This window comes from Gopherus flavomarginatus, chromosome 11, assembly GCF_025201925.1.
Source record: "Gopherus flavomarginatus isolate rGopFla2 chromosome 11, rGopFla2.mat.asm, whole genome shotgun sequence".
In the NCBI taxonomy this organism is placed as follows: domain Eukaryota; kingdom Metazoa; phylum Chordata; order Testudines; family Testudinidae; genus Gopherus; species Gopherus flavomarginatus.
Window position 1 is genome coordinate 20,289,161 of NC_066627.1, and position 23,491 is coordinate 20,312,651.

The window sequence follows — 23,491 nt, forward strand, 5'->3', positions numbered from 1 at the left end:
CCAGAGTTGTCAGTGACCAGACAGTTTCCACAAACCACAGTTCAATTATTTAGAACAAAAGCATTACAGAGAAAACATAATAAAGCAATAAACAGTCTCCATTGCATGCTAGTTTACTGGCCCATCTGACGACACAGAGACATTGGCAGGTTCCAGTCCTTCACACCCTTCCAACAAGATTTTGTCTTCTTGATTATAGTTTCATGTCAATTCTTGGATCAGAGGTACCTCAGCCAGTTCAGGCTGATCCTTTATGCCACAAGCTCTTTCTTTGTCTCCTGGATCATGGCTGAACGGATCTGTGTACTTTCCAAAGGGTAGTACTTCTCTGGAGTAGTTTACCTGTCTCAGGATTTGCAATAATTATCTTCATTGATTTCAGATGTTGGGGTAAACTCAGTAATCCTCTGCCGTGGGCTGGAATAATGTCTGTAGCTCACAAAGTTATATATCACATGTATAGATAGTTAAATCCACAGCTGACTGCAAGGAATTACACAGGGATCTCACAAAACTGGGTGACTGGGCAACAAAATGGCAAATGAAATTCAATGTTGATAAATGCAAAGTAATGCACATTAAAAAACAATCCCAACTGTACATACAAAATGATGGGGTCTAAATTAGCTGTTAGCACTCAAGAAAGACCTTAGAGTCATTGTGGATAGTTCTCTGAAAACATCCGCTCAGAGCGCACTGACAGTCAAAAAAAGCTAACAATGTTAGGAACCATTAGGGAAAGGACAGAAAATATTGTAATGGCACTATGTAAACCCACGATATGCCCACATCTGGAATACTGTGTGCAGTTCTGGTCACCCCATCTAAAAAAAGATATTTGAATTTTAAAAAGTACAGAGAAGGGCATCAAAATGATTAGGGGTATGGAACAGCTTCCATATGAGGAGAGATTAAAAAGACTGGGACTGTTCGTGTCTAGATGTGTTTTTAAAACCTTGAATGATGGAGACTCAGCAGCCTCTCGAAGTAATTTGTTGCAATGCTTAACTATCCCTTACAGTTAGGAAGTTTCTTCTATGTCTAACCTAAATCTCCCTTGCTGCAATTTAATCCCATTACTTTTTGTCCTGTTCTCAGCGGATAAGGAGAATAACGATTTTTACATATGTCTAGACTGTTACCATGCCCCCCCCACCCCAGTCTTCTCTTCTCCAGACTAAATAAACCCAGTTTTTTCAATCTTTCCTCGTAGGTTGTGTTTTCTAGACCCTTAATCATTTTTGTTGTTCTTCTGTGGACTTTCTCCAATTTGTCCACATCTTTCCCAAAATGTGGTGCCCACAGTTGGGCACAGTACTCTACTTGAAGCCTTATCAGTGCTGAGTAGAGTGGAAGAATTACTTCTTGTGTCTTGCTTACCACACTCCTGCTAGTGCATCTGTCATGGGGTGCGCCACTCACTGCTGGTCTGGCACCACCTGGTCACTCTGGACATTAGCTCATTCAGTAGACCCCTATTTAGCAGTTTGCATGCCATTGCTCCAATGCTGTCTAGCCTGCAGCCCCTTTTGCTGTCTCAGGAATCACAGTATCCTCTCCATGCCTCAGTCCTCTGGCTAGCTCACTCAGAGCTCTCCCTTCTGTGGTATAGTTCTTCAGCAGTCTTCCCATTCACTGCCTTGGTGCCACCCTCCCAGTGGCTGGTAGGGGAACCCAGGTCCACCGTCTGGTCTGGGTTCCAGTCCAGACTGTCCTTCTCTGCCCTCACTGCTCTTTGCTTGGGCTGCTTTCTACCACTGGTTCCCCTTCTCTTTCTTGGTTTATCGATTCCCAAAGCCTCCTCCCTCTTCCAAGGGAGTGACTGCAGCCAACATCCCTGTAGTCTCCAAACGTTTCTCCCATCTCCTAGGAGTGTCTGCCCTTTCCCAGCAGCCCCTGCTGCTTCCAATTTTCTGTCTTTATATGTCCTGCTCAGGTCATTCCTCCCCAGCTGGTTCCACACCCACTCAGGGGATTGCTTGCCTGCCTGATTCCCCTCAGCTGTGCCCTTTTGGGTTAATTAGCCCCCTTCTTGGCCCTCATTAACACTAGTGGCGAGTCAGGGTGGGATGGGATGGGACACCTCATCGCAACATACCAGAATGATGTTTGCTTTTTTTGACATCAGTGTTACAATGTTCCCTCATATTTAGGTTGTGATCCACTATAACTCCAGATCCTTTTTCACAGTTACTCCTGGTTACTTCGCTAGTTGTCTGGTCACATGTTATTTTTTGTGTGAAAACTGAATCAAAGTAGGCACTGAGCATCTCCACCGTCTTCCGATCTTCCTTTTTTGCAGTCATTTTCCATTTTCATAGAATCATAGGGTTAGAAGGGACCGCAAGGATCATGTAGTCTGACTCCTTGCCAAGATGCAGGATTTGTTGTGTTTAAAGCATCCAAGAAAGATGGCTCTCCAGCCTCCTTTTGAAAGCCTCCATGCTATTCCTCTGTTAATGCATCCCAAAATCACATTTGCCTTTTTTGCAATTGTCACATTGTTGACTCATGTTGCAGTGATCCACAACTCCCAGATCTTTCTTAGCAATGCTGTTGCCAAGCCAGTTTCCCCCCTTCTATATTTGTGCATTTGGTTGTTCTTCCCTAAGTGTAGCACCTTACATTTGTCTTTGCTGAATTTCATCTTGTTGTGTATAGCCCAGTTCTCCAATTTATCAGGATCCCTTTGAATTTTAGGGCTGTCCATCAAAGTGTTTTCAACTCCACCTAGCTTTGTGTCATCTGCAGATTTTATCAGTATGCTCTTTATTCTTACATCCAGGTCATTAATAAAGTTGTTAAATAACACCAGACTCAGAAAAGATGCCTGTGGAACCCCACTTGAGACCTTTTTCCAATCTGACATCTTTCCATTAATAGTCACTCTCTGTTTGCGATTATTTAACCAATTATGTATCCACTTAATGGTAGTTCTACCGAGCCCGTGTTTCTCCAGCTTACTTAAGAGAATATTATGTTGGACTGTGTCAAAAGTATCGCGGAAGTCCAGGTATATTATGTCCACTGCATTCCCCCTATCCATCAAACCAGTTGCCTCGTCAAAGAAGGAAATCAAGCTAGTTTGGCATAATTTCTTTTTAGTAAATCCATGCTGGCTGCTAGTGCTCACCCCTTCATCCTCCAGGTATTTGGAAATATGTTGCTCTAATAGCTTCCCAGGTAATGAGGTCAGGCTGACTGGTCTATAGTTCCTTGGCTCCTCCTTTTTTCCCCTTTTTGAAGATGGGCACTATCTTATCCCTTCTCCGGTCTTCCAGGACCTCTCCTGTCATCAGTGAGGTTGAATATGTTATTGCCAAGTGGCTTTGAGATTTCTTCAGCTAATTCCTTCAGCATGCCGAGTTGAATAGCATCAGGCCCTGCTGACTTGAATTCATTGTAATTAAAACATCTCTGGTGTGTTCTTTATTGTCCTGATCTGCATGCCTTCCCCTTTATTGTCGATGGTAACTTTGCTAGTTGTCGGGTCACGTGTTATTTTGTGTGTGAAGACTGAAGCAAAGTAGGCATTGAGCAGCTCCACCTTCTTCTCATCTTCCGTTACCAGGCACCCATGGTTGGATTCAGGTGCAGGTGGAAGAGCCAGGAGCAGTGTTGGCATTGGCAATGCAACCTTTCCAAATCATGGTGATTGTATTCTTTCTCCCTCCAAACTCCCTTTCAAACTTGCCTGTTTGCTGCCCCCTTTTCGCTAGCTGGGTTCAGTTCCAGGTTCTGGAGGGGAATGTGCTCTGCTGGTTATAGACTCCTCTGCCCCTGTGTGCCCAGCCTGTCCTCATTGCCCTCTCCTTTGGACCTCCTCTCATTTGGCACTTATCCATCCCCCCATCTTCCTGCTCCTGCCACCTTTCTGCTCTGCTCCTATCCAGTCCCCTCAGAGGTTTCTGCCTTCCCCCCCAGCTGCTGTCCAATCTCTCTCTCTCTCTCTCTCTCTCTCTCTCTCACACACACACACACACACACACACACACACACACACACACACACAGCTGCTGTCCAATCTCTCTCTCTCTCTCACTCACACTCTCACACACACACACACACACACACACTCCTGCAATGTATATTTTCCCATATCCCTGCCCTTCTCTCAGTCCCATTCCGCCACTGCAGCACGGGACTGGAGCATGCTTAGTTGCTCTGTGGGAGCTGTGAGGGGATGGAGCACGCTCAGTACAGATGGAATCTTTGGATAGTTTAGTTGTCAAACTCTAACAAGTCTCTATTGAGCATGTACAAACAGATTTTTCAGAGGCTTATAGCTTGGCCAAATTTGGCTGAATTTTCATGGGGATGTTAGAAGGTACCTCTCTGACCCAAGGGAGACCCCAAATTCCAAGCCTCTGTTCCAAAGCATAGAGGCTCTACTGTGTCTCAACAAAATGATTGTAAGAATTTTTTAGCTTGGGCAGAATAACATACTTTCCCTAATTTCATTCCAGAAAGGGCTGAACACTTTTAGCTGAAACTTTCCAAAAACAAATTCAGCCTAAGGCAGACACAAAGCATGGAAATTTTTGTCTTGAATAGTTAAAGTTATAAGCAACTGAAAACAGAGTCTTGTAATGGGACGTGTCAGTCAGCCTGAAATATAGGCAGTGCTACCAGCTCCACCTATAATATATTTATAATATTTTTAATATATTTTGAAGACCAAGACCATAAGAGGTTTCAAAAAAGAGCTATGTACGTTAATGGAGGATATGTCCATCAATGGCTATTAGCCAAGATGGGCAGGGACGGTGTCCCTAGCCTCTGTTTGCCAGAAGCTGGTAATGGGCAACAGGAGATGGATCACTTGATGATTACCTGTTCTTTTCATCCCCTCTGAAGCACCTGGCATTGGCCACTGTCAGAAGACAGGATACTGATGGACCCTTGGTCTGACCCAGTATGACTATTCTTATGTTCTTTTTTAATCATATCTACTGTGACTGTGGATGCTCTCATTATCCAAATAAAGGTCTAATAGTAGTCAAGCTGGGACTGCAGCCACACCAGAAAGCATCTCTTCTATGTGAAATGTTCCCTTTGGTGGCCGGGAGAGGAGGACTGTGCCCAAATGAATGAAAACAGCTCCTATCTTGGTACTCAGTACCGGTTCACTCTCCTCTTTAATAACCTTGAAATGCAGGAATTAAAGATTTGCTTTGTGGTCTAGCCTTCAAGATCTATCTAACTGGCATCTGAGTTGGGCTATCAGCATGTGTTTTTTACAGAGCATGGGAGGAGGATAGCGATTTTCATGAGCAGCCTGGTTTCTTCTCACCCACTGTAATGCCAGCTGCTTTCTTCATGGCAGTCAGACAGCGGATTAGTGAGTCATAGGGCTGCTCCACCACAGCCCATGGTAATGCTTGTCATTCTCCATTTGCAGTGACAATCATCAGTGGACTTATCATGCTCCTGCTTTTCTTCTCAGAGCTGCAGTACTACCTCACTAAGGAAGTAAGTAGAGCTTTGTATTGCTGTCTTTTTGGGGTTTGTGTTCCCTGTGATGTCCTGTTGGAGTCCTGGGAAGCAGGAAGGGCCACATATTCAACCAAAGTCCACTGTTTTCAACAGCTGAGCCAGGCACCCAAGTTTTGCAAGGCACAAGACCATTCTGTAACTGCACATTGTCTCGCCTTTTCCGTGGTGTGATGTGGTGTGCATACCCTGCACTAGGCAGGAAAGGGTTAATCTCACACCCTGAGTGGAGGAAGTCTTGCCGCTCAGACCATGCTCCGCATGCTCCAACTGCTGTACTAGTACAAAGGAGATCAGCCCAGCTCAGTAAGGTGGAGGCTCCCACCCAGGAGCTGTTACAGCCCTTGCCTGCAGGAGCCAGAGATCCCATGACCCAGACCAGAGGCCTGTGGCCTACAGCTGGCTGGCTGGAGTCCAAATCCCAGGGCATTACCTGCACCGAGGAGCCCAGAGACCCTGATGTTGTGTATACTGCAGCTTCAGGAAGCCCAGTAGGAAGTGACTGAGGGAGATGGAGTGAGTGGTATCTTCCACCTGTGGAAGGTCAGCGTGTTGTGGTTGGATTTCCCCGCTGACCCAGTGATGGACCACTCTGCTACTGTTAGGACCCTGAGTCAGGACCCAGTGGATTCGGATGGGCCCGGGTCCTCCCTACCCTGGCCACCACCTCCTTTGGTGATGGCCTCGGATTTGACCAGTAGGCCACACTGTCCTGCACTCGAGGGCTGCTGTACTGATTCTGACCATTGAGCAACGCTGCCCTGCACTCGAGCTGCTGTACTGACTCTGGCCACTAGGCCCCACTATCCTGTGTTCGTGGACAGCCTTATTGTCTCGGGTCATTAGGCTGCGCAGCCCAGGTGGCTCAGAGGATCTGCCCTGTTGCTGTAATGGTGGCTAGAATTTAGTATATGTTCCTGCCACACACAGCCAGCGGTTTGCAGTGCTTGGTCTAGTTCTGTTGTGAAGCGGGACGGAAGTAGGATCAGTGACTTGCAGTTACACTTTATTTTGAGCTAGCATGGACCCTGCTGAAAGCCCAACTAGTGAGATGAGAGTGAATTGCTGTTGCTGCTCCCTTCCTCTTTCCTCCCTGCGTATCTCAGAAAAGATGGGCACTGGCCCTGCAGGGAGCCTCTTTCCCCGCCTGTTCACCCTAGCATTGGCTTCCTGTGTCTCTGATTGGATTTTCTGTACCTTTCAATTTCACTAAGGCCTGGATCCCCCTCCTGGAGAAGGCAGCAGAAGTCATACTGGGCTGCTGGTTCCTCCAGCTTCTGCTGTGAAAGGAGCACTCTCCTATGTCACCAGTAGGAGATAGCCACCAGTTTTACAGACTCTGTAGTGGGGAAGAAATTGCAAGAAGGAAAATATTTTAAATTGCTTTCATTTAATTTAAAGCCCCAAATTATCACTTTGCTGGCTAGGAGCATCACACATGGTAAAAGCACTGCCAGATTTGGAAGCTGCTTCAACTGCTCTGTCACAGCATTGCGGAAGGTGCCAGCTTGTGCACCCCATGTGGAGGAGGCCTTTGGAAGTATGGTGGCATGGCACCTGTAGAGAGGCTCCTGGGCTGGGGAGAAGGTAAGGGAAAAGGCCTTGCCATGTACTTCCAGGTGGAATAAGGCTTTTGTTTTCTTTGTTCCTAGGTTCATCCTGAACTGTACGTTGACAAATCGAGAGGAGACAAATTGAAGATTAATATAGATGTTGTCTTTCCGCATATGCCTTGTGCTTGTAAGTAAGTCTGCTATAGAGTTGAGAAGAAGGGAGCTTTCACTCTCTGCTGGAGGTTGGGCACACTGGCCAGTCAGTGCAGGTAGCAGTTTGATTTGCTGTTGAGCTGCTTGTCTTGTCAGCAGTAAGGAATTACATTTCCCTGTAGTTAGAACAGGGAATTCAGTCAGGACTCCTGGGTTCTGTTCCCAGCATTGTCATTTGACACGGTAGGACTCTGGTCCAGTTGCTTCATTTCTCTGTGTGTGTTTCCTGATTTGTGCAATGAGGATAAAACTCTTTATCCACTGCTGTAAAGTACTTTGAGACCTGCATGTGAAGAAGAAGAGCCTGCATGAAAGGAGTATAATACTGACTTGCTCGCACGGGCTTGTCCCAGTTGCCATTAATTTTTGTAATGTGCAGAGTCTATTTTGGAAGTCACTGTAGAGTAGATCTTGGAACCAGCTACTTTCTTGACGCTTGTGTTTAAATTTTGAACGTGTACATTAATGTCGTGTGGAACTAAATCTGTTATGTTATGTGTCATGTGACACATTTTTCACTCTGTAATAACTTCCTCCAAAATGTTTCTATTGGTCTGAATACTTCTTAGCGGAATTGTGAGGTTTGTTGCAACTAAATCCATTCAGCTATTTGTGCTATTTTTGAGGGGAGACTGTTTTTACACTTAAAAATTTTTCAGACTATTGATCACAGATAGCTCAAGTATGAACACTGGAGCCTCACATTTCCTCTGAGCAATAGGTATTTGGTAATTTAACTGCAAAGTGAAAGTGATTAAAAATCCCACCATTCGAGTATACACTGCAATTTCTATTCTGTTTTTAGTAAGGTGAGCAGTTCTGTGTGCTCTGTCTGAGATCACCCCCGTTGAAATGTAGTTGCAGAAGATACCATCACCCTAGGGAGGATTCTTCCCCTTCTCCAATCTCAGACTTCCTCCTCTACTATGTTTAAGATGGAGTGGACAGTCCAGCAGGTCTGGCAGCTTCTTTCCCCTGGGAAGATATTTACGTGTCCCCAAGTAGCAGGCAAGCCCCCCAGGTAACACACTAGGGCCCAACAAAATCTATCTGAAACACTTTGGTGAAAGGTAATGGGAAAGGGGCCACAGGGGAGAGCGGCTGGGATTGGAATGGTGGGGGAGTTCTCCAAGTGAATTCAAGCTTTACCAGCAGGTTGAGGTATCTGCAAAGGGTTGGGCAGGTGTAACGATGCTGTTCTGGCGGGACCCAACTGAGAGTGCCAATTCAGGACCAATTGCTTAAACAAGGCAGTTACAGCCCAAGGCTGGGATTTTTCCACCTCTAAGGCAAACCAAACCAGCCAGACAAAGAGGACTTTGGTCTCACCCCACTGGCTAACCACAAGTCACACAAGCAATTAGACGCTCCAGTTTCCCAGTATCACCACCAGTGCCACTCGTTATGGGGACAAATGGTTATGAAAATCTACACCCCAATAAAAGAAAAAGGTTCTCTCGATCCCAAAGAATCAAGCCCCAGACCCAGGTCAATATACAAATCAGATCTTACCCACAAATCACACTGTTGCCATTTCTTTAGAATCTAAAAACTAAAGGTTTTATTCATAAAAGGAAAAAGATAGAGATGAGAGCTAGAATAGGTTAAATGGAATCAATTACATACAGTAATGGCAAAGTTCTTAGTTCAGGCTTGTAGCAGTGATGGAGTAAACTGCAGGTTCAAATCAAGTCTCTGGAGCACATCCCCAGCTGGGATGGGTCATTCAGTCCTTTCTGTAGAGCTTCTGTTTGTAGCAAAGTCCCCCCAGAGGTAAGAAGCAGGATTGAAGACAAGATGGCGATGAGGCATCAGCCTTCTATAGTTTTTTTCCAGGTGTAAGAACACCTCTTTGTTCTTACTGTAGAAAATTACAGCAGAATGGAGTCTGGAGTCACATGGGCAAGTTACTGCATACTTTGCTGAGTTACAAGGCGTATCTGCCTTCTCTCAATGGGTCAGTTGTATAGCTGATGGTCCTTAATGGGCATCAAGCGGGCTAGGCAGAGCTAACACTAACTAGTCTGGAATGTCATCCATAAGCATAGCGTAAGTCTGAAGTATAGAGCCAATATTCATAACTTCAACTTAAAAAAATGACACATGCATATAGACAGCATAATCATAACCAGCAACCCATAACCTGGTCTAAGAAACCTTATATGACCCCTTTACATAAGATTTTGTGCCGCTACAGGACCTTGGTTGCAACCATGTTCTATATGATCCCAGATTATATCAATAACGTCACAGCAGGTTATTTAGCTTGAGTTTATCTGCCCAGGTGAAAATATGATTTATATGAGAGCTAGCTGAAGAGGATCCCTCTTGGGCAGCAACCCAAAAGCCTTGTTTGCAGGAGAGATTGAAATTCAGGGGTGCAGTTTGGAGTCACTTTGAGGTTCTCCGCCACCACAATGCAGCCTCTTATGCCAGTCCCCTTCCATTACTTGATTTTCACTTAATCCGCAGATGAAGTCTTCCTCCTAGATTCCTGCCTTGGTGATCTTCCTCTTGTTAATAGGCTTGTGATTTCTCACTGGCTTGCTGCTTCCATACACCATCTCAGACCACAAAGAACTGCCTTAATTCCCTTTGCTTGCTGGTTTCAGATTTGAGCATTGATGCCATGGATGTGGCGGGAGAGCAGCAGCTAGATGTGGAGCACAATCTCTTTAAACAACGTTTGGATAAAGATGGCAATCCTGTGACCCCAGAGGCCGAGAGACACGGTAGTACAACGTCCTGCTGCCTTCCTCTGTTGGATGCTCTAATGGCCTGACTGCCACTGGTCTTCCTCTGTTGCCTTCCATAGGAAATTCCTGGGACTAAAGTGTCAGCCGAAGGGTATTTGAACTCTGAGCAGAGAGTTCACAGCAGTGTAATGCTGTTATCTCAAGTGCACTGGTGTGGGATGTGCAGAGATGAGTGCTCTTCAGGGATCTGCCCTGCTCGAGGCTATGACTGAGCCAGGTTTAAGTGTGTCTGTCATCCCATGCCATTTATTTTCTCCTTTTTTTGGTCTTTGGGATTTCATGGGACCTGGTCGTTGCATAGCTGGAATACATTAGAGGCTGCCCTCAGCTCTGGAGCTGACACGTCTGCACGGAAGCTGACAGCTACTCAGACTGCCTACACTAATCTCTTTCCTCTAAAATGTATTCCCTTGGCTAACCTTAGTACAGGGAGCACTGGTGTGGACAAGATGCTGGTGAGCTTCAACCATCATGCCCCGACTCTGCTCAGAGCAAGTCTACATGACATGGTGGCGTTGTGTCTATACTGGAGTTCACACTTTTGATACTGTCAGTGAAGCTGCAGTGAAGTTAGCACTGGTGGGGAATCTTAGGGATCAAAAGGCTAATGTGAGTGTGGGCTCAGTGCTTTAACATAAATGCAGCAGGGGAGGAGTGATGTCTGCATCTCTTGACCAGAAGGGCACAAAGCTCATCCATGTTCATGAGCCACACTGACTGTCACACTCATGAGGTAACAAGGTATAGCAGCCAACCTACTGGAGGATCACCAGTCTGCTGCATTGGATCCAACTTCTGGATCCCACATGCTTCCAAGGCAACTGGATCTGAGCAGCATCCATGTAGAGTTTCTAGTTCTGGTCTCCCGGGCACTCCCATGGTACAGACTTCTTTGGGATGACAGGACTCTGCAGTCCAACTGCCCTTGGCCCCAAGACTTGTACCAGACCTCACTCCCCAGCAGCTTGTGTATACTGGAACTCCAACTCACTGTGGACCTTTCTAGTTTATTGTTTAATTTTTCAGGGGCAATTAAAGTAAGGGATGTGAAAGAACTTCTTATCCACATCCAGAGTTTACTGTTACAAAGCACAAGAGAGTTACAGATGTAGGCAAAACAACAAATACCTGAACACAACCCCCACCCATCCCTTGTGAGACTGATCACATGTCTCCAGTTTGGGTCTGTGGTCTGATCAAGTTCAGGGTGGGTGGGAGAATCCTGTCTCCCCTGCAGCAAGTTCCTTAACCTCCTGCACACAGAGCCCCTTCTGCTTACAAGCCAGTCTTGGTCATGAGTAAGGTTGCGAGTCTTTCCTGGAGGTCATGGATTCTGTGACTTTCTGGGACCTCCGTGACTACTGCAGCTCAGCAGCTGTTGTGGCTGATCCCAGGACCACCCGAACAGCTGGGGCAGCCCTGGGGCCAGCTGCACTGGCCGCTGCTTGGGTGGTTCCAGATAGCTGGTCCTGGCCACTGCCCGGAGCAGAGGTCCGGGAGCAGCAGCAGCTGGGCCCCCAGGCTGCCCCAGGTGCCAGCGACCACCGGAGGATCCCGTCCCCACACCCCCAGAGCAGCAGTGTCTGCTAGAGCACCCCATCTCCCTAAGCACCCAAGATTTAATTAGGGGTATTTTTAGTAGGTGTCATGGACAGGTCACTGGCTGTGACTTTCTATTTATTGCCCGTGACCTGTCCATGACTTTTACTAATAATACCTTTGACTAAACCGGAGCCTTAGTTATGAGCCCCAGTATACACCTCCAAGCCCCAGCCATGCTGGGTTCACGGGCCCAACACTGGTTGCATAGAGGATGGTAACATGATTAAGAGTCATTAGCAAACCAGTCATTCATGGGAATTGGTTGGATGACTCTTCCTGTGTTCACTGACCCTGAGGTGGGAAACACCACCTCCAGCTTGTTATACATCTCAACAAACTACATAAATGCCAGCACAGCTGTCTCTACACTAGACACAGAGTGGAGTCAGATTAAAAAGGGGATGTTCTAATCCATAGTGCAGAGTGTGATCATGAGTGATGCAGACCATAGTTAAATTCATAAGATGACACAGAGACATATTCATAAAACTGTCACACTATTTGAAAGTCTTGTTTTGTTTCAGAGCTGGGCAAAGAGGAGGAGAAAGTGTTTGATCCAGATTCCTTAGATGCTGATCGCTGTGAGAGCTGTTATGGAGCCGAGTCGGAGGACATCCGGTAAATGAAGGCTTCCCTGATCTCCTTACTTAGGGCGGGGGGTTGTATGCTGATCCTGATCTGACAGGAATGGGGGGTGTGCACATTCCTAACCTCCAGAATTGGAGGAGACGGGTGGAATGACACATCTGTGGTGTTCTGACCTGCGTGGGGAAGTGGGGTTCGAGTGTGTGTTTCCCAAATATCCTGATTTGGACAGAGGTCAGGTGGGTAAGCCCACACTTGCATAACCTCCTGGTTTGTGACAGACCCCATGTACTTCTCTGTTCTCCTGATAGGAGGTTGGGGAAAAGCGTATGTGTATGTGCGCATGCAAATGCACGATTTTCTGGTCTTCTGATCTCAGAGAGTGAAGTGGGGGACCTGTTCCATATCTTCTCAGCAGCATTTGCCCCAGATGTTGAATGAATCCTTATTGTGTGTGAGTTCTCCTTCAAGAATTCCCATAGGGATCTACAGTTTTGGGCTAAGCACTTCTGGGCACGTGAGCTTGGATCAGACTGGAAAGAAGTGTCCCTTGGGGTGTCTCCCCTTAGGTGGGGCTCTCAGGGTATAAAAGGAAAAGTGTCCCCCATTAGCTGTGAGCACACTCAGGGCTAGTTCATCATGTTTGCCTGCGCTCTGTGTGTGTGGCAAACGGGTGGTACATTATTCTCCTCATCTCCTTGCATGCTCCTGCAGCAACAGGTCAGAATCTGACCCACTGGGTCTTTGATTCTTTCTCCTCCCGTTTTTAATTTTCTGGGCTTAGAATAATCCATCGGGTTGCAGCCCCTGCCTGGAGATGCTCTCTCCTGGGGCATGGGGGATTCAGCACTCCAGCCTCCCCTTCTCAGGTAACAAAATTGTCAAAAGAATGAAGAAACCACAGTCCTCTGTCCAGGGTCCACCCTGGTCTCCCCCTTGATGCAGGGAGTGAAGGGGGTTTCCCTTGGCCTGAGACCTGTAGACTAGTGGGGGTGCACTGCAGGAGTGAATTGTTTATTCATGGGGGGAGACTCCAAGCCAGTAAGGTGAGATGCATTAACAGACCTGTTTATGGGACTTCTCTGGCTGGTTAAAAAGTGATACCACTTTCTAAAGAGAGTCTGGTCCATTGGGAAGATCCTCAGAGCTCTGTTGTGAATGCAGAGGTCCTCTGATGGCTGTCAGCTTCAGGAAGGTAGTGACTCAGGGTTGCTCAGCTAGGTGGATGGACACCTTCAGTTCTGGGAATTTAGTCTTACCTTGAACCAGAGACCATCGGCTGAGAGAGACTAGTAGCCCCAGTATGAAGGAGAATTCACTTCTGTGTCCTCTGCAGAGAGGATGTTCCACATTTTGTGGTCTCTGCTCTTGATTTTTGTTTCTCCTCCATTCAGGGTGAGTGAGATGATGCCTGTACTTTTGCAGGTGCTGTAATTCCTGTGATGATGTGAGAGAAGCATACAGGCGGCGTGGCTGGGCCTTCAAGAACCCTGACACTATAGAACAATGCAAGAGAGAAGGGTTCAGCCAGAAAATGCAGGAGCAGAAGAATGAGGGCTGTCAAGTGTATGGATTCTTGGAGGTCAACAAGGTGAGAGAGAGCTTCCCTTGAACGCTCAGCTGTGCCAGGCACCTGAAATCACCCCACTGTCAGTGACCAGGAGAGGGCAGAGGTTGTGAATTCCCCTCCTTCCCCCACTTTGCACGATGTCTCCACAGTTCTGTGGTGCTGGGACTTAGGCCCTTTGGGCATTATTAGGTGCTGAGTGCAGCAGAAGAGCCTCAATAAAACAGCAGTTAGTTTTGCAAACTAGAGGAAGAGAAGCAATACAGAGGAATGGCCTCGTGTGTTTTGTTGGCTGGACCTTTCAGAACATGTGAGTACAGAGAGGCTGGTGGATTTTTAACTAATAGCCACTTGCTCTATATCAGGGGTGGGCAAACTATGGCCCAGGAGCCCTCCAGACATTTTAATCCGGCCCTCAAGCTCCCTCTGGGGAGCAGGGTCCGGGGCTTGCCCCGCTCTGGCGCTCCAGTCAGGGAGCGGGGTTTGGGACTTTCCCCACTCCACACGGCTCCTAGAAGCAGCAGCATGTCCCCCGTCTAGCTCCTACACATAGTGGCAGCTAGGTGGTCCACACGCTGCCCCCGCAGCCCCCATTGGCTGGGAACTGCGGCCAATGGAAGCTGCAGGGGCAGTGCCTGTGGACAGGGCAGCATGCAGTCACCTGGCCATGCCTCCGTGTAGGAGCTGGAGTGTGGACATGCCGCTGCTGCTGGGAGCTGCTTGAGGTAAGTGCCATCCAGAGCCTGCACCTCTGACCCCCTCCTGTGCCCCAACCCCATTCCCCAGCCTTGATCCCCCTCCTGCCCTCAGAACCCGTCCCAGCCTAGATCAACCTCCCGCACCTGGCCCCCAATTTCGTGAGCATTAATGACCCACCATACAATATCCATACCCAGATGTGGCCCTTGCACCAAAAAGCTTTCCCACTCCTGCTCTGTAAGCTAAACAGTTGCTGAAAGGCCCAGTACAGAACACACACAGCAGGGTCTTGCTGACTGATTTTAGTTAGCCTTTGTCTACAAAGGAAAGTTGGGATGTTCAAAGGGCCCTAAGGGAACTAGGTGTCCAATTGCTATAGAAAGTATGTGGAACTGGTGCCTAACTCCCTTAGGCCCCCTTTAAACATCCCAGGCTGAACTTTTAGTTATCTTTATTGTTTGTTCAGTGATTTATTGTCTCATTCAGCATCACTCTGGGAATATATGTTCCCTTTAGGACCAACAGTGTTACTCCACTTTATTTTCTTTCCTCATCTTCCTTTTCTGTTTTTCTTCCCCCTTCCTAGGGATCTCCTCTCGTCTTCCCTGCAGCAACTTTCAGTTCTACTCCTGTGGACTTCACTCTTACACTCTCCCCATTATTGTATCTGCTAAAAACGATCAGCAATGAAATAGTTAATGTTGACATTAACATACGGTCTTTCCTGTTGATACCCCAGTGAGATTAAGGTGGATGGTGAAATTCACATCTCTCAGAGACATTGTTTCAGGCTGGCTGCGTGTGCATTGGTTACATTTTGTTCCCATTTAAAAGATTACCTTCATAAGCAGGAAAGGTTGAAATATATATACACCTCTACCCCGATATGACGTGACCCGTTAGAACGCGGGTTTGCATACAACAGTAAAGCTCTGACATTCTGCTCTGAGCAGCGTGTTAAGGGTGTCGGGCCAGGCTGGGGCTGAGGGGTTCAATAAGGAGCAGAGGGTCTTGGGGGCGGTCAGGGGCTCCCGCCCCCAGGGTCTGGGGGGCAGGAGCTGTGGGAGGGCACTTTTGGGGGCCCTGCAGTCCCAGGATGGCCCGGGGGATTAGCGGGGGGCTGGGAGCATCCCACTCTGCTTCCCTCGCCCCAGCCCCAGCTGTGCCACTCTGGAGAGGGGGCTTGAGGGAAGGGATCCACCCCCACACTCACCAGCAGTGGCAGAAGTGGAGCAGCCCGGCCCCAGCCTGCTCCACTCCGCCAGCTCCCAGATGCAGCGCTCCACTTCCCGCCACAGGTGAGTACGGGGGGCGTCCTTTCCCCAACCTCCCTGCACTCACCTGTGGTGGGAAGCAGAGCGCCGCAGCTGGGAGGTGGCAGAGTGGAGCGGGCTGGGGCCGCGTCGCTCTGCTTCCCGCTGCCAGTGATTGCGGAGGGCGTCCTTTCCCCAACCTCCCCGCACTCACTGGAGGCAGGAAGTGGAGCAGCCCAGCCCCAGCCAGCTCCACTCCGCCAGCTCCCAGCCGTGGTGCTCCGCTTCCCGCCGCAGGTGAGTGCAGGACCTTTCCCCAGCTGCCCCCTTGCGACACGGCTGGGGCTGGGGCAAGGAAAGCGGAGCAGGCTGGGGCCGCATCATGCTGCTTCCTGTTGCAGGTGAGTGCGGGGGGGCATTCCTTCCCCAACCTCTCCACACTCACCGACGGCAGGAAGCCGAGCGCCGTGGCTGGGAGCTGGCGGGGTGGAGCGGACTGGGGCCGGGCTGCGCCACTTCCCCACGCTGCCGATGAGTGCCTGTCGGGGTGGGGATGGGTGGATCGGGGTCAGAGCAGGCAGGGGACAAGGGAGTTGGGTAGGGGGTGGGATCCTGGGAGTGATTAGGGTTGGAGGTCTCTGGAGTGGGCGGTCAGGGAACAAGGAACGGGGGTTGCAAAGCAAGTTTGATATAACGCGGTCTCGTCTATAACACGGTGAGATTTTTTGTCTCCTGAGGATCGCATTATATCGGGGTACAGGTGTATTTTAGATGGGAACTTAGATTCTGCACAATCTGTGTAGGCTCCCCCTACACATCAGAAATGGTCTGTGAGCCAGGTGTCTGACATCTCTGCTCTACAAATTCGTGAAAAGTACTGATTGTTTGATTTGGAAAAAGGTTCCTTGGGGAGTAGCTGGTTCACTTGTGACTGTTTCAGCAGATAAGTAACGTGGGAGGGGGAAATCACCTTTGAAAAGGGGGCAGCAAGTGTTAATGCTTCACTTTGTTATGTAGAATGGGGCCTTTTAATGAAAGATGACTGTTTCCTACAGGTAGCTGGAAACTTTCACTTTGCACCTGGAAAAAGCTTTCAGCAGTCTCATGTCCATGGTAAAGTATTTTGAGTTTTTTTCCCTGTGGCCTCCTGACTTCCTGGCATGTCTGCTTTTCTCTTTGAACATTTCCCTCTGATTTCCATATCATGAACCATGATGGATAAAGTTGTCTGAAGTAGCACTGCCAGGGCGGGGAGGAATTGGCAGAAGTGCCATGGTAGGAAGAGAAAACCATCGGGAGCAAGTGGAGGAATGTTGGGTTGAGGAAGAACTGGGAGAAAGTGGGACCAAGGAGGAGCCTTGACTATGTATACAACCAGCCTGTCCCATCTCGTTAAGCAACCCTGTTCTGCTATAAACAGCTCTGTCAGCGTGTTGAGTCCAAAAGTGTTACATGGAGAATTTTAAAGTAATTCAAGTGATTTTTATACAGAAGTTTAGGCAAGTTAGTATTTCTGGGGTAACAGAGTGTTTTAATTTATGCCTTAATATATATTCTCAAGAACCTTTTAAAATAGATTTAAGATTGGAAGTATTTATGTAACTTAATAGTATGTTGCAGTTTCAGAAACATAAATGTTTGAAACTCCAGGTGTTCAGACTTACATTTTGACAAAGATTTTTAACTCTATCCTTGTAATCGGCTGCATCATGTAACATATACAGACCCATATTTACAGCTTTATAAGAAATAGTTACATTAATGAGGCGTGCCTTAAATGCCTTTTTCAACTCTTCTGTGTACTAGATATATGAGCGTAGACTAGCTAGCCCACTTTCAAGAGTGAGGTACTCCTCCAGTCTGTGGCTCTGTACAGTGGATGAGTTCAGCATAACTATCTTATTGTATGTGATTGGTGAGGTCTTGGACCCACGTCAGGATCATGAGTATGACAATAGTGGCTTTAGTCTGTGTAGAGAGGGTGGAAGGGATAGAACGGTCTTGTAGAATGGTGGATAGTGCTGTGTAGTTACTATAGCTTGTGTTGGAGAAAAGCAGAGTTCTCACTCTCAGGTTGGGTGCAGCAAGTCAGATACTTTATTATCTCTAGCAATTGCATGGCGGGAGAGAGCTAAACAAGTCTCTCTCTAGGTAAACAATTACAGCAAGCATTTATACCTTTTGTTACATATAATAATGGGCGAAAGCTGCATTTTGTTTGTACATATGTTGTCTGGTATCTTATTTTTCTCACCAGTTTAGACTATAGTCTACATTCCATACTTATCTAACACAAGGTCACAACAACTTCTCATACAGTTCTTTCCCACTGCCTCACACAGTCCTCGTTTCTAAAACTCTCACGTTATTAGGGTTACAGCTAGCCTGCTCTTGCTCACAGAGGGGACTCTTTGCATTGAAATCCCCTTCACAGCCCCGTCCATTCTTTCTCTACTTCCAAACCTGTATGCAGAGGGTAAGTTTTATGAAAATATGCTTTTCACTGTAATAGGAAGGTCAGGAAGGAGCTAAACTATTCAGTTCCACACAATGCTTCATGTATGCATGCATACACCTTTCACCTTTGAGGAATTCCTTCAAATGAAAAATTGTTGAAAGGGAAGGGATTTGGTTGCAATAGAATAGAAATACTTTCAACCTGTTTAAAGAGGATTCTTCTTTCTTGGTCCAAAAAAAGAAAGGGGAACCTATCTGAAAAGACTCAACTAGCCTATCAGAGCTGAGATTCCACATGGAATCCTCTTCCTGAGTTCTCAGGATTGGTTCAAATACTTGGCTTTTGAGATAAATACTTCCACATCTCAATAATGCAGCTGCACTAGAGTTACCTCAGGTTCAGACTGAGGGACAGTCTTCAAAACCAAGTGCTAGCTGCAGACCCCAGAGTTTTCACCAGATTTCTGGCATTGGTGGCTGTATTCACTACAGTGTGTTTTTCAACCTACCCAAATTTTGACAGTTATAGGAGCAATGTTAGATATAAATGCTGCGTCAGTTTTCCTCCCTCCACTCCACTTCTTAGAGCTTCCTGGTAGCAGTGTTGTAGCTGAAAGATCAGGATCCCAGAGTTGATGATCTTGCATAGATATTCATTGACAATTGCATGACTTCAAATGCGACTGCTCCAGACATGGTTAAACAGCCATTACTTGACTGATCTCAGTGTGGTGGTCAGGCTTCCTCAGCCAGTTCAGGAGGTATTAAGTGGTGGTCATTTTCACAAAATGTCCTGCAGAATGTCACATGCTCTGCTTTCTCAGTCTTAGGGAGAGGTGCTTTTATTTCAGGATAGAGAGCTGCCATAGGTCATCTCACTACATAAAGCCTGTGAAAGCCAAAAGAAGCCAGGTACTAGCACTTGAGGCAATTCATATACCGCTAACAGCTTTCACCTGTGATCCTGTATAGGCTACTGGATACTTGGAACCCAAGTTAAACAAATTCTTGATAGGTTCTATCAGAAAACTGACTTTTCTACATAAAGAGATCAAATTAATTTTTAGATTTTAAGGCCAGAAGGAATCATTGTTTACACTTTTATGCCTTTTCTATAATAGCCCAAGAGAGAGGACTCTATCCTCATAGGAAGGTAGTAAGCTAAATTCTACTGTTATTATTAACTATTAAAAACAAGAAATAAACAGTGTAGGTCTTATCACAACACAGTGCTATTCTGTGGTCATGCGCAAGGCTAGAAGCAGGCTGATGGACCACTTCAGTCTTCTCCATATTGAGAGTCCTAGGCTTCAGTAAGCTTGTGCAAAAAAATCCAATGTGGACTTAAGGCCATTCTCAGTATGCCTGAGGATGGCACAATCATTAGCATACTGAAGATCAGTAGTGGATGCCCTGAGGACTTTAGACTTCGAGCAGAGACGTAGAAAATTTTTTTAAAAATGCCCATCAGCATGACCCACCACAAATCACCATTGAGGGACAGACTTTGGAGATAGTCGAGCATTTCTGCTACCTTGGTAGCCAACCTTCTCAAAATGCATAAATCAACAGTGAGATCCAACACAGGATCCAGTGCCAAGTGCTTCCTTTGGGAAATTGCTGTGACATGTTTTCACAGACTGTGACCTACGGCAGGACACCAAGATCCAGATCTATAAGACAATTGTTATTCCTACACTCCTTTATGGATGTGAAACCTGAGTGACTATCAACAGCATCTCGAGAGTTTGGAGAGGTACCACCAATGATGCCTCCGGAAGATCCTTCGCATCAAGTGGGAAAATCACTACACTAATGCCAGCAGTCTCACTGAAGCCAGTGTCACCAGCATAGAAGCAATGATCTTCATGCACCAACTCCACTGGGCTAGACATTGTGTGCGGATGCCAGACTCTACCTCCTGTCCTCTACTCTCAGCTCACCCATGGTCAGAGATCCCATGGTGGTCAGAGATAAAGCTACAAAGTGTATTTCAAGAAAACTGATGTGGACATCACAAGCTGGGAGGAGCAAGCCTTCACCACCCAACCCCAGTTAGTGCCACATCCTCCATCAGGCAGTGGCCTATTTCGAGGAGAAGTGCTTTGCTCTCAAAGATGAAAAGAGACAGAGAAGGAAGGAAAAAGAAAGCACTTTATGCCAGCAGGCAGCTGATCTACCAGGAAATGTCTGTACCTACTGTGGGTGGTTCCAGGATCGGATTCCTGAGTCATCTCAGGACCCATATGTAAATCTGTGGACTTGGGCTTGGTCCTTAAATCCAAATCCTTAAATTTACCATAGTCAGAGGCATCCTCAATAGGCATCTTGTTGAATATGTCCAGAACTCTTCCAGTCAATTTTGCCATTAACGTAGTCATTTTTTGATGGTCAGGAATTGCATGGAGGGGGCACAGTCTCTCAAAGATGATGAAATATTCAGCAATATCACTGGATTCATCATACTGTGGACATAGTCGCTCCCATTTGTGGATTTTTGGGAAGTGGAGCCAGCTACTGAAGGGTTCCATCTCTTCCACTTCATCACCTCCAGTTCATGCTGCCTCTCTCTTTCCCTCTTCTCCTGAGCAGCTGTTTTGTGCATAACTCATTCCCCCAAGAAGCTGCTTGACTCCAGGTGACAGCTGGTTCCCGTCCATGGATTGCTGAGCAGAGGTAGGCACCATCCTGCAACTCGGACCTAGGCATCACAAGAGAGGGGCAGGTTTTAGGGCACATCCCTCTGGTTGGCATCTACCGTCAGCTAGTTTAGAAGCTTCCTGCCTAGTATGCTGGCTGTTGTCAATTGCATTTGAAGGTATCTGTCTCTTTCCATATATTGTAAAGGAAGCCTCGGTGCCTAGCTCAGGCTTTGTGGATCACAGTGTGGTTCCTGTGATTTTTCTAGGCAGCTAAAAATTAGGCACTGTGATTGTCAGTCCCAAATTAATAGCTCCTTCATAAGAACTGAGCAAGGTGGGTTCTCTCAGCTGCCTTGAGGACAAAGTATATTTTTATGCCCTCATCCAAAATTCTTGGCTGCTTCTGGCTTACTACCAAAGCGCCGGTATCAAATTTATAAAGCTGCCACTTGGAGTTGAGTCTACACTTTTACTCGTCAGAACCCTCTCAATATTCAAGCTAGATCAGAGCCTTGTTTCAGGAGAGCAGATCTTCAGTCTCTTTAGTTAATAGTCAGTCCTTGCGCTGAGGATTTCTGCTGGTTACTAATCTCTGAAACCAGGTTTCTACATAGGCAATTCCATGACGGAAGGAGAAAAGTTCAAATTAAGAAGCCTTTTTAAAATTTGAGCCCAAATTTAGTTCTGATCTCAGCTGGCTGATTTCTCAGTGATTATCTTCAGAGCTGATATAACTTCTGACCTTGTTGGAGTTTCTACTTCCAGGAAATAGGGTGAGGGATAAGAGGAGATTTAGAGCTTGTCCAGACATAAAGTGGAACCAAAGTAACTAATGGTGTGAAGTACAACTGATATTATTTCACTATAGACTGGCCTTTGGGCAAGGCCCCTCATTTCATTCCCACAACTCCCCTCTGCCTAGGTTGATTCATTCCTTGGTTAGAGCCCCATTTTCATACACAGTGTGTTGTGCCTTCCCACATATACATTTTGTTTTCACATACACAAACCCTGTTCTGAAAACATACTTCCAAACAAATGCTCTTCTAGACCGTAGTACACACTATGTTAGTGGAAGTCTAGCGGTACAGGCCAGAGCTAGATGCATTACGTGAAAGGTATAGGTAAAGGGTCTGAGCAGTCTTGCTCACATGAATTCATTCCATGCGTTGCAGCCACAAAATTGATTGCTTTGTATCTGGCTTGCAGCGCAACCCTCGATCTTTCCCTAAACCAAGGAACATCTGAGTCTTGTCTGGACTAGGAAGAAGGTTTGAGTTTAGGTTGGGTTTAGCTAGCATGAGCTAGCTAATCTTGATCTTATCTCAATCACTTTTCCTAGGCTGGAAAATGCCAAAAGATAACTATTGCATTCCCCCCTGCCCCCTTGTAACAACAGCTTCTCTTCAGGCTTTAGCGTTTTTTCAAATCACATTTTAAATCTTTCAGCCTCTTTCGTGGGGCTGACTGAGCCTCAGAATTTTGCTTTCCAATCCGCATTCGGACATTTTGAATTGCCTATTGAAAAGATTACAAGTTTTAGCCCAGATTTCTCTGTAAGAAAGATCAAGAGAATCCAAGCTTTGGGACAGTTGTTTTTTAGGAAGGCTAGCTAATGCAGCTCACTCTTTCAAGGAAAGCTAGTCCAGAGGTTCTCACAACAAATTTTTGGTGGCCTTAGAGTGTGGCCACCAACTCTTGCTGGTGGCCGCTCTGACAATTTTTCCTAAAATACTGTCGTGGAAATGGACCACCACTCAGTTGAGTTGATCAGACAGCCTGAGGCTCCTTTATTGATTAATCAGAGAATACAAGCATATATGCAGGGAGAGACGACAAAGTCCCCTAGCAAGGGGAAGTCGCTCTACCTTACAGCAGAGATACCTGTGTTTATAAAGCCTAAAACCGCAAATTATCACATGAGCTTGTACATCTGTCATTACCTTATTTGGGTGATACATGACATGTTCTCAAAACAATTATTGCAAAAAGAGCAAAAAAAAGGCCAAGCTGTTCCTTTGTACTTCCTTTTAGGAAGCTCCATCTATTGCCAAGACCTTGGCACCCCGGTTATCCTTCCCTTGCGGTTTGAGCAGCTGTTTTCTCAAGCAAATTTTGAGGAACTTGGGTCCAAAAATACATGTTTGTTCTTTTGGCCAAGTTATTAGGAGTTATCTTTTATGCTTGCATGAGCTACTTGATAAACTATAATAACCTGACAGCTGTTAGTCTTTTGGCAGTGATGGATGGGTTATTTCAGGGACTTTTAGGTCAGTATGACCCCATAGCAGCATATACTTATTTAGCAGCATTTTAGTGATATAGCAGCATTTTGGTAATATGATAGTAGTGTTATAGTAAAATCAGAGAGTGAGCCTCAGGAGGGTTAGTGGAAAATCAACTTTTCTTACTTTACTATATGTTAGTATGATTGAGGCCTAAGGCCTTGATGTAATTATTAGCTTGAAAGACCCGGCTTTTGGGCCTGGGGTTAGTTTTCTTTATCAATACTTAATTAACTTTAGGAAAAACAAATAAATATGCACATACACATGTCCAAATCATTGTCATATGTTTATGTAGGGTTTTTTGGGTTTTTTTTTTTCAGGTTTAATAATAAAAACAGTATACAGTCGTCTCTATTCTTTACTGGACCCAAACAGAATAGAAA

General features: G+C 46.4%; 1 protein-coding gene across 3 annotated transcripts in view; it reads left to right on the plus strand.

Moving 5' to 3' along the window:
• The window catches only part of ERGIC3 (ERGIC and golgi 3), a 57,360-nt gene that overhangs the window by 6,247 nt on the left and 27,622 nt on the right, over positions 1–23,491 (plus strand). For all 3 annotated transcript variants that reach the window (XM_050918639.1, XM_050918640.1, XM_050918641.1), the window contains exons 2-7: positions 5,402–5,472; positions 7,146–7,233; positions 9,872–9,991; positions 12,142–12,235; positions 13,628–13,793; positions 16,777–16,834. In XM_050918639.1, coding sequence (XP_050774596.1) covers positions 5,402–5,472; positions 7,146–7,233; positions 9,872–9,991; positions 12,142–12,235; positions 13,628–13,793; positions 16,777–16,834 — 597 coding nt within the window. The remainder of the gene's footprint in view (positions 1–5,401; positions 5,473–7,145; positions 7,234–9,871; positions 9,992–12,141; positions 12,236–13,627; positions 13,794–16,776; positions 16,835–23,491) is intronic.